Below are 12,274 nucleotides of genomic sequence, written 5' to 3'. Positions count from 1 at the left end.
TGCCCTATTTTCAATGTTTCTACACAGTTTTAAGTCCATATATTCATTTTTGCGATAAAGCAGACCAGTAGACGGACAGACGTGGCTTATTCAATTCACAATTTAACGCTGATCAAGAATATGTATATATTATATAGGTTCTCTAAAACTTCCTTCCAGGTGTTGCATACGGTATGAAAAAAGTCATCCCCTCAGTGATCTGTATAATAACTCGAAGAATATCAAAGTCCGATACTCTTCAACGCTGGGTTTGCCCGGGCGATTGTTGCCATTTACATCCCGAATTGCTTATAGAAGATATCAATTCTTACTCTTCTACTTTATGAGTAATGACCAAAAAAATAATTTTCATTTTGTTTTCAGTTTGCATTGCACTCTGCACTTTGCCCAATTTGATGCATTTTCAATAACAATCTGCGTGCAACAGATTTTCACCAAGTTACAAGCCAATACTGTTATTCTTGCGAAAAAGAGTATGTTTATCACAGTCGAAGGACCCGACGTACCGACGGAAAAGCTTACCAGGATTGATTCAGAATTTGAAATTGATCAAGAACGCATACACTTTACGGGGAAGGGTCCTTCTGAGGGATTTCACAGAATTAATAAATCCTTATTCTTCGATGGTGGATGTGAGAAAGTACTGGTGCAGAGATTTTAAGCTTTTTTTCCATAAGCTAAGTAAGTCAGTCAGTAATTCTGCTTATTTAGTAATAGCAAAACATTTTCTAACTTAGCAGTTATTCTGCCTACACTCATCTACCAGGATGGCTTACTGACTTGTTGATATTTTTACAAATATTCCGCTCAGCTAGTTCAGTATTATTCATTTTTTTCTCTTTGCATACTTACATACTTACAGACACAGTTAGCCTTCAGTACAATGCGCAGTAATCCAGCTTACTTGTGCAAGCAAGTAAGAGGTATTAATAACTTAACGTTGAATACCATGCCGTCGCTTTTTTATGATATATTCAAGCCTTGTAGAACCCACTACAGCTCAAACTCTCCGCAGAATTATGTGAATTCATTTTTTATTCAGAAACACATTTGTGCGGTCGTTCTACTTTACTAACGCAATATTATATTCGATTGAATTTTATAAGCTTTCAATATAAAGCCTTAACTTTTTGTCTTGTAGAGGCGGAAGGAATAGATAGATTTTGACTGCCAGTCATGATGATATTTAAAAAAAAATTTTAATTTTTCATATATTTCGCAGGAAACGTGCCTTTACCTTATCCTCATTATCACTCATGTATGTATTGAATACGCACAGTTGTTGCTATGCATTCATACGGCTTTGAAATACATTTGCTTAAGCTTAACGTAATGCACGCAATTTCGATCTAATAAAGTTTACCTGAAACATTTTATGCTGAGCATTTTGTAGTGACTTTAAGTCTTAAATTCATCTCTAAAGGAACTTAGCGTTGCAATATGTTGTTGACACATACATGAAACCTAAAATTGCATTAAAATGGAAAACTGACAACCTCCAAGCAGTTATTATATTTAAAAATAGTCTTTCATCTCTTTGTGCAAACGAGTATAGTACGGTATTATATAAGTGTTGGTTTTTCGCTGTTGTTGTAAATACGATTTAGAAATTCTTTCGCCAAAAAAATGAATATATAAAAATGCCGAGAGCATTCGCACATGCCTGAAAAAAAAAATACAATTGTGTTTTTTTTTTTATTGTATTAAAGATGAACACGGTTAGAACAGTGCCTGTAGCAGGGCTAATTAAAAAAGTAATATAAATAAATGCCAGTATATGTGCTTATACACATTTACGTAGGTAGTTACACATAATGCGTACAAAGAAATGAATACGTTTTGACAGGTACGTTAAACTTGTGCTTGAATAGACACAATAGTTTATCAACATATACACATACGAACGTATGTATATTTACATATGGGAAGGAGAAAAATTCAAAGTTTATTTCAATTTTTATCACTTGACAATGATTCACCTAACCTAACTTAGATCTAAATTACTTGCACACTTCGCTTTTTTTCAGACCATTTAGAGTTTCAAGTACAAAGAAATATGCAGAAGGTAAAAATTCGAAGTAAAAATAAAGTATATTTAAAATCAAATCATATCTGTCTGACTACTCATATCGATCTTTTTTCAAATAGGATCTAGATTATTCCAATCAGCGGCAAACAAACTGCAAACTGTAGGAAACTGCAGTACTACTACTATTATAAAGGAAATTTGACAAATTTCCTTTGTCCGAAATTATGACTTACTTTTCATAAAAAACTTAAAAATAACAGTACCGTCATTTCTAATTCCTTTTTTGTGTTGTTAGGCAACTAATAGCTTATACGGCAGTTAATACACCGACCACAATTCTCGAAGATAATTCCCAAAGAGAGAAACATTGCGTTTTGGCAGCACCCACTAGGCTGTGGCTACTCCTTATCTCTTTTACTTCCCTCGCTACTTTCTGACCGTCACCGCATTAAATGTATGGAACATAGCCGCAGTGATTGATCATATTTAAACAGAAAAATTTTACAAAATTCGACTTTATTCTTTAACATTAACGCAAACGTCTTGGCAGCTGCAAACAGTCGAACGCTTGTTGAACGTTACGACGTGTATTTTATAGGACGATTTGACATAACATGTAAAATTTTCTTCAGTTTGCTTTGCGCGCCCGTCAGCTGATACTGATCGGTTCCCCTGGAATATTTCTTTGCGATTTCTAGATGGTTGAGATAGCAATTCCAATTTCAATTTATGCAACTTTGCCAACGGTACGATTAGGCTACAAGTGTGCTTCGTTATAAGTGAATGCGGTACCTGTTTAGCAAAGGGTTTTCTAATACCGGAGTTTTCATGTACATACAATGCCTTTTGATATCTTTAGAGTGTCGCCTACTTCCCGTAACCAAGCTTTTTGTTTGTTGGACATGATATCCGGCACTTTTTTTCAAAGTTTTTGTTCTAACTACATTTTTTGGGTGTTCACTATATTCACGGTCGTCGGTTCCCGAACAGTTACTTTCATAACAATTGGTCAGCTCACAAACTTTTGTTTTCTACAGTGGAGGAGAGTTGCCATAAAACCAAAATTTAGCTTATACACACGTTTACTATTCTTTGCCTGACCGAAATAAACTTTATGCCAACGAATACTATAGCGCACATATTCTGAATACCTTTTGTAGATTTTACTTTGAATTTCGATATCGCGCAAATATGTTTATCATTTAGCTGTGGTCTTTCTACCTCTTTCTAAATAACTTTTGTACTCGTGCAGCCAATGCTGGTAACTGAGTGGCAGCACTGAATTAGCCTATTAACCAGTGAATGAGAAAACGCAAAACTTTGTCCTATGAAAAATAAATACGTCATGATCCGTCTATCCGTTCTTGTCGAATTTACTCATGATTATAAATGCGCATTATGAGTAATAATTTCTTATAGAATGTATGTGTGTCCATTTGTTAATTTATTTCATTATTGTCTAATATCAAACTACGCGTAACCGGTGTATAGGAAGCTTACTGGTCAATTTTTGTCATTTTCCTTAAGTATACATAAAATATGTCCAAAAAGCTTTATGTCACTTCGATTTCTTTAAGTGGAGCAAAAAGTCGATTTGCCCATTGAAGCCGTTACTCAAAACTTTAATCGGGAAGACTTTCTAGTAGTTACAAGAAGTTTTTTTTCAAAAAATTCAAATTCATTGATTCTATGACCGATTATCGAGTGTTTTAAAAAGTAAAAAAGTCCCGCCCTTTTTAAGCGATGATTTCATAAAACCTTTGGTTTCTTGTTCTAAATAAATTTTAAATCCTCAAAATTCAGTTTTACTTGTTATCCTCTTTAATCTTTTCGGGAATCAGAATTTGTGGCAAGGGTTTAACGTGGGTTCCTGCCTGAAAGGCTTAACCCCACGGCGGCCCAAGCCACTTTTAAGCGTACTACGCCCCCTGGCGAGTTAGACAATCCCCACAGAATAGGGACCTAAACAGCACCAGAGTCCAGAACAGTTTATTGTGTATGGAACAATAAACCCCACTCTGGTGAATGGCGAGGCCTAGCTGCACTCAATTGCTCCATTTTAGCTAGGAACTCGCCAACCACAACCACCACGAGTACTCCCCGAAGGGCCGCACCCAAGCAGTCAGGACTCACAAATTGATCAACTGACTGCTTCCGCCATAAGGCTTCCACTGTGCTGTTGATCAATTACCACCATTACCCGCAGGCATCCGTGACATGTGTTCAAAATAAGTAAAAATAGGTAAAAGGGGAAAACTTATTCGTCATATCCCTTTTCCATTTTTGCATGTATTAATTAATTTACCAGACATTTTCTATCAATCGGCCAAAGGGAAGGCCGTCCGTCAATTCCTTTTTGCATTAATCACTTAACTGAAGTAATAGAGACAGACCGATGTATTTGTTTTACATACGGCGACGATATTTTCATTCTTTTGAACTGTGATCAGTGAGCCACTAACTCAGCTGCATATAAAGTAAATATATTTATTATTGTTTTATTGAGATGACTCCCATGAGCCCTTTAAGTTTTTGTAGATCTTAGCGCGTAACTATATAAGTTCACACAACGAGATTAAAAGCAAATTTAGACTAAATTAAAACAGAAAATAAATTGAAGTTTCATCGCCGTAAATGAAATTCTCCTGAAAATTTCTGCTATTCTTATAAGCAACTCTAAGAAAAGTCTTAGTAGGTTTTGTCCAATTTTCTTACGTAACAACAAGGCTACATTAAATTCGAACGTAAACCAAAAGAACAGTAACTGGCATTTCGCCAACATAAACCTGAATGGGATGGAGAGAATAAACAGAACGCTTCTTATATTCTTGCAAGCCTTTGCAAAGCTTCACATGCGGTGCGAAAACGAAAAAAATTACAAGAACAGAGAAAATGTAGTACTTAAAGGAAAGTACAGAGGAAAGTGTAAATTTAATTTCGAAAATTGTTAATAAACGTTTTTCAAATCCCAAAGCGTAAAACATTTTCTAGTTTCTAGTTATTACGCTGCTTATGTAGTTTTATGGTTGCTTCGGTGTTCCTTTGGCAAAACACGCAGAAAAATACTCAGATGAAGAAAATTTTGCAGAAAAGTGATGGGTACCGAAGATGCGAGATAAGCCAACTAAAACTTTTTCGCAACATTTCACATGTATGCGCTTTTAGTATACAAAGGCTCAACATATTTGTGTATCTCTATATACATATATATATGTATTCGTAAAATTGGCTCTGCCATGTGTGAAAGTGTTTATCAAGAAAAAGAAAGCGCGTGTGTGGAGGTATGTTTATGTGTTTGCATTGTATATTTATTTATATGTTATTCTGCACTGCATACTTGGATGAAACCATGCTGACGTTGCTTGATATCGTCATTCCAATAATATTAAAGCGTTGACATTCGGAGCAAAGTTTTTTCTTTTGCACATAAATCATGTGACTTTGAAAAATTTTTCATCTCTATGAACGTTATTTGAATGCAAGCAGGTATTGTTATCAGAAGTATACGTACATGTATATGAATATAAAGGGTGTCGCAAGGCAACAAATATCAGACATACTCTAATATTAAAGAATTTATATGGCTTCGCATGACTTCACTTCTAATGTTCTAATGTTATCGAGTCAAGTCTGTGTGGCCTCATCAGATCCGTTTTCTATTACTTTTAATGAACATCTGTTTATCCGGGCGGTCTTCCTTCTATTTTCAAGGCCTCGTAACTATTAAGACTAAGTCCACCTTATTTTTTGTACAATTCAGATTTCGAAATAAAAAAAAAAAAAAAATTATATAAGTCTTTTCCAAGCTTGAACTCTGCTCGTTCTGCTACACCTTGTATTTCTGCAATTTTTTCCATAATCATATGAGTATTTCAAACTTTTATATTGAAACGTAATCCCGGATACAATATTGATTTATTCCTTTGAAGGCAAGTAAGTATTTATTATTCTCCAGTGCACGACTAGAGAGAGATTTTCATAACTAACAAGTTAAGGTAGATAGATGTTTATTCATCGCATATTGCATACCTTTCAAAAAATAATTGAATGAAAAATTTCCATAGTCTTGTTAATAATAAGAAAAAGCAAAACGGAAATCCACGTAATATGCGAATAAACTCCTTTCTCATCCTGAGAATAAGTGAATACTTTGCAAATTTACTAAATGTTTTTCATATCAGTAGAAACATGTATCGTAGTCTTGGGGCGTAAAATATTAAATGGAATTTCTTTTTTAACACGATTTCATTGAATCGATCAAAATTATTAAAATTTTTCTTATTATCAGATATGTCGCTTAATATTATACCATGATTGAGCGACGTGGACTTGCTCAAATGTAATTTTTTTTTTTTACACGATTCGGCTTTATAGACATGAAAGTGCAAATCTAAAGTTACATAAAAATTATTTTTTTCAAGAGTTTAGTTTTTCCTAGAATGGAACCACGGTTTGGCAGCTTTTTCAAAACGAATATTTCGTTGAAATTTTCAAATGGCATGAACATTACCTCTTTGAAAACATCGCCTGCATTTTAAAGTACTCACCTGAACAGAAAATGTGAATGGAATGTTCTTTATATAGTTTTGCTTATGAATAACGGGATAATTATTCATTTTCATATTTATTTATTGACGTCAAACTTTTTAGCAAGAGCAAATATCAAATGTAAATCATATTTGCGTACAAAAAAACAAATTGCAAAAAATTGTGAAGGGTGAAGGGTGAAGGGAAGAGGCCAAAGGTAACCAGATACCATTTGTCATGTTCTTTAGTTAGCCCAACTCTTGAATGCTCGCCGATAGTTTGGCTTTCTAGAGTTATAGATGCCATGTTGATCTCTGGGAGTCTGTTCAACGGGACCGCTCGATGTTCGTTTTGCGAAGGTTTGGGATGGGATCCTGCCCTATCTCTTCCACCGCATAATAATAGATTGCAGCTTATTGATTCACCTACCCTCGAAACAAAGCGTGAAATGTTGGGTGTAACCTTCCTCTTTAAGCTAATGAAAGGTGATGTCTATTCGCCGACTTTATTAGAACTTATCACATTTACATCGCGAATAGGATGTCAAGATGTTTCCTGCTCTTACAGCCGCCACAATTGCATACCAATTATGAGTTGTTCAATCCGTTTCGGCCTATGTGTGAAATGTTCAGTGCTCACTAACACTTACTTGATTTGTCCCTTTCCACCGTTAATAAGGTGAAAAGCGTCACATTGCACTAACTGTTAAACCTTTTTTAGCCATGAACAAATATAGGTAAATGTAATCAAAATACTCCTTGATATTTAATTTTTCCTCATTTGTTACTATTAATAATGCATAAATAAGCTCATATTCATTTATCTACATATATTCTGTAGTCTATTATGGTTGACATCATGTTTGTTTTCACTTATATTTTCTTCTTTAAATCAATAAATCGCAATTTCTTTGTCACCTTTGAACCTAGTAAGAATTCAATAGATAATCAGTCTATCAATCGATCACTAATTAAAAGCAAGCGAAGAATTCTCTCAAGAATTAATTCCGCTTATTAGCGCCCTTAAAGGGACCTATTGTACCAAAAAAATATATTTTAACCAAGCTATGCTACTTCATCTAGTGCAATTTTCACTTATAATATCAAAAATTACATCGTACATACAGGCAAAAGCACGTAAGAACGAAAAATAGATCCACCTCGTTCAAATTTAGCGCAGTAACTTTGTATGTCTTGGACTCAGTTTCAAAGACTTACTTTTTCTAGGGATGGTCAAACTAGAGGGAGCCCAAAAAATGCTTTGTTATATCAAATCATATACCAAATTGTATGCTGTCCCAAGTGCACCCCACTGCTCTCTACGTTCACTAGTAAATTTTTAATGACAACATAAAGTACGAAATCTTCTACTCAACATAGCATTTTTGATAGGAATCTAACAAAAAAGGAATAACTAGCTTTTGTTTGTATTTTCTATGAATATTTAAGTTTTATTTGCACTTATCTACGAAAGCATAAAAACTCGATCGCGTTTAGAAGCATCTAAGAACTGCTGCTGTTTGTAATGGCAGTGTTTTCTTTCTTATCTTTTATTTAGAATGCGCTTAGCGCGCGTTGCTAGTATGCTATTAAAGTACTCCGTCTGATTATTAAATAATGAAAATCTCGAAATAATTATCTTTGAACTTGTAACACTTGTTCAGATAATTTCATTCTCTCTCTCCTCTTTGCTTCTTCTCTAAATATTTTTTTTTTTTTTGCTTCTTGTTTATCTTTTAGATTTTAGTGACAACGATAATTGTGAACAAAACGCTTATTGTGCACAGACTGCAACACAACCTATTTTAGAAGCTTAATTAACATTTACCTCAAACTGAACCAGCAACAGAAGTCGCTTTTTGTGCATATACTTACTCTTCGAAATAAAAAACAACAATAGAACAACAACAAGAGCAAAAACTAACGATTTGTTCCATCCAAGGAAAAACACAAAAATGTCATTTAAAGAAGCGTTGACTGAAGTAAACATAAACATCATATCCGCAAAGACGCTAAGTGGTACAGTGACTGCAACGACTTTGCCGGAAATTCGCGACTATTTGGATGAACTCGATATGGTTAATTTGGCCACGTACAATTATTTGATAAGCGATGGTTTGCTATTTATGGATATGGAGGAAGCCATCGCCAATGGTAGCAATAAAAGCGATAACTTTCCCATATTTAACAAAGGCAATTACAGTGGAAATGAAACCGATGATATGACAGAGATAGGCGCTGAAGAAAATGACTTGCTGCTGCCGCAAGATGTTATTGTATTGTTGAAGATAATCGCTATGTCGATTGCTCTTGGTTTAATGATACTCATCACCATAATTGGTAAGTAAAGGTAAAAAAGCAAAAAAATGTACGTATGTTTGGCAAAACAACATAAATTTCTAATGCGTTCTTGCAAGGATGCGCCACTGAAATGCTGAAAATATTTTGACCAAAGTACAGCGTTTTCAATAATTGAAAGGAGAGGGACTAGATTAACTTTTCTGTGATCTTCTGACTTTAGTAAGCCTAAAGAGATTACGTAAAGTTTTTTATAGAAAACTGATGGTATATAGACTAGATTTGAAATCTGATAGATCGACAGCAATATTTTACTAAATGTAGAAAAACAAATTCTCTATATTAAAATTCGCTTCTTTACAAAGCCCATCTAATCCATTCATCTCTCGCGAAATTTTGGATATAGATAACTTGGACATTGTTGCCTTTAAGGTTTAATCAATCAGTGTATATCACAATATGAAGAAATAGATGTCAATAATCAGCATTTAAGGCCATGCACGTTAACGTGGAAGAAATTGCAACTAAAACTACTGTTGTTACAACGGGACATCCGTATTCTACCCGATAAGAGATGAAATATCAACGACAGCGATGTTAAACATTTCGATTATTCAGCTTTATTCAGCTTTTTAACAAGTATGTTTTACACATATTTGCCATAAACCCGGTAAAAAGCAAGGCATTGTATCAATAACTTGTACATACTGGAGCAAATATTGATTTAAAATTTCCGATCACGCGCATCACCTTAACGATTGGCAAACTGTTCGATATTCAAAATTGTGTTCCTGCAGTTTAAATGGTTTCTCCTACCTTTTGCCTTTGATTAATTCCTTTCATATGACTGGCTATGTGTATAGGTGTTCTTGCATTTGTGAACGAAAAGCGTGAAAACTATTTATAATCGTTTTAATTACGTCCGCTTTTAGTCCCCCGCCACACCACTTTCTATTTGAAAACGACATATAACAATAAAAACACTTGATTTATATATACCTTTAACGACAACAACACTCTGCGTCTAAGTGAATGGGTAAAAGCGCAATAAAACACTTCATCGCTTTTTTTTTTGTGTTTTTTCTCTAAGCAAACAAACAAACCAAACAATAGTAACAGAAAAAAAACTAAAGCTCGAGTGTAAATTAACAAAGCACCTGACACAATGATTTGTTTATAAAAAAAAAAAAGAAAGAAAAAAATGTTTATAAAAAAACACTTTTTATATAAACATCGCATTTATTACAAAGATATGGCGGATATGGACGTCTGTGCGTGTCACGCTTTTTGGTGAGAGGAAAACGTATTTGTGTAGGATGACTGTCGGAACTCAGTATAGATTAGAATGAAAAGAAAACTTTATCGAAAAGTAAATGTAAAATTAAATTCGCTTTAAGGCCTGCCACTCGTCAGTCGAATATTAAGTGCAAAAATCGTAAAGCTTTTCCTTTCGTTTATTTGTATAAAGGGGGCTAACACCGAGGTAATTTTCATAAATCGAATTTTATATCGATGCCAGCTACGGGCTCTAGGCTCAACAGCCTAGAGCTGCTATAATTTTTTCTATTTTTGTTTTTTTTTTTTTGTGTGGCACATTGTGTCCTCTTCTATTATTGAATTTGAGAAGAGACTCATGCCCATCATTCCCTTAATGCTTTAAAATTTTCAACAACATAGCCCAGACGGGATCACGGACAACACTATAAGTATGAGTAAACCGACTCAGAATCAAGAATTTAGCAATGTGTCTGTCTTAAATTCACGGATTCTGCTGTATAGTGTGTATATCAAAATTTCTATATTTACTATATATATATATATATCTTATCCTAGGTGCCAGGTAGTTGTATAACAACCCAGCGTCACTTTGTCTACCTCTCTCTCTCTCTCTCTCTCTCTCTCTCTCTCTCTCTCTCTTTCTATCTTCATCCATCTCTTTCCCTCTCCTCTGTTTTTAATGCAGCCATTCTATTTCCGCTGCTGGCGTTTTCTGTGTGCCTCTTTTCCACCAACCATATATCACCTCCTTTACACTAATGCCCCTCTCTATCTCACTCACTTCATGTTCGCTGCTTACACATCTGCCATATTGTTTCAAGAGCACCGTATAATTGTATACCTTTTTTCCTAAATATTTGAAAGCAAACCTGTAAATACGACGATAACTGACACTATATACAGGCGAGTAGAATAAAAGCGAAAGAGCGTCTACGGACTAGACCGGCCCATAAAAATATTGTGTTGCGAAAAGATTGAATACCACCACGCCAAGCTAAACAATAGCAATAAAATTACATTTTATGAACATAGAGAAGTAAAAGTTAATTCCAGTTTCCTTTTTATTGTTTGAAACGTGAATTTTTTCATTTCACCACACGCTTAGTTTGTAAGTAATGTAAGAAATCACGCTTGCATAAATTAGCACAATTCTCTAAAGATTACCAATAATCACACATGGTCGTAGAGCATAATTTTAATCAGCTTTTTGTCAATATGCCCTCAGAAGATAATCATTTTCTGCTTGAGCGCTTAACAGAAAGAATGAATTGAAACAATTCGCTTTATGTACGTACGTACGACATTAAAATTGTAATGCAAGACAGTACAGAAGAATATATATATATATATATATATATATATATATATATAGGAAATTGTTTCAATTCGTTCTTATATATGTGTGCATATATATATTAGGTGCTTGCATGTATTTTGATAATTTATTCACTTGGAAGAAGCGTTCATTGAGAAAAATTGTTGCATGTATATTAATCAAAATATTTTTCACCATTTTCTACTTTTTCCCATCTCTCAGGCCACACGGCGCCACCGTGTCGAAGGAGCAATATTAGTTTGGCAGCGATACAATCATCGACCCATTTTCGCCCTTCTTTCGCGTTTCGAAACCGCGTTTCGACCAAGGCATGCCGCATCGACTGAACAAGATGTAGTCAGAAGATGCTACGTATGGCGAATACGGCGAATGCGGCAGAACTTCTCATTCGAGTTACAACAGCGTATTCGTGACAACTCTTGTAACTTGCGACCAAGCGTTGTCGTGCATCTTTTTCGCAACAATACATCGTTCAATTTGTTCAATTGTCGTTGGCAGATGTTTGCAGTAACAGTTTCAATCAGTTTTAGCAGCTGGTAATATACCACACCATGCTAGTGCCATTATATGCACAGCAGAACTTTATGGCCATGAGTATTTAGTCATAACTTTTTGGCCTTGGGATTGTCGTTTTAGACCCACTTTTCATCTCCAATCACAACATGCCAAAGTAAACTCTTCTTTGTTTGGCTAGCAGGCAATGAAACCAAGACGTTGAAATTGTTTGAAATGGAATTTTCAGTCAATTCGTGTGGCAGTCAATTTCCCTCCTTTTTAGATCTTTCCCATCGCATGTAAATGTCTAAA

At 34.7% G+C, this 12,274-nt stretch overlaps 1 protein-coding gene across 6 annotated transcripts in view; it reads left to right on the top strand.

Annotated features, from left to right (window-relative positions):
* The window catches only part of LOC119640933 (5-hydroxytryptamine receptor 2B), a 41,070-nt gene that overhangs the window by 4,681 nt on the left and 24,115 nt on the right, over positions 1 to 12,274 (top strand). For all 6 annotated transcript variants that reach the window (XM_038039296.1, XM_038039290.1, XM_038039292.1 and 3 more), the window contains exon 3: positions 8,296 to 8,895. In XM_038039296.1, the coding sequence (XP_037895224.1) occupies positions 8,511 to 8,895 (385 nt within the window). In that variant the 5' untranslated portion in view covers positions 8,296 to 8,510. The remainder of the gene's footprint in view (positions 1 to 8,295; positions 8,896 to 12,274) is intronic.

Source organism: Glossina fuscipes, unplaced genomic scaffold, assembly GCF_014805625.2.
Source record: "Glossina fuscipes isolate IAEA_lab_2018 unplaced genomic scaffold, Yale_Gfus_2 133, whole genome shotgun sequence".
Taxonomy (NCBI): Eukaryota; Metazoa; Arthropoda; class Insecta; order Diptera; family Glossinidae; genus Glossina; species Glossina fuscipes.
The sequence above is the reverse complement of the archived record's forward strand: the minus strand, read 5'-3'. Positions and strand labels throughout refer to the sequence as shown.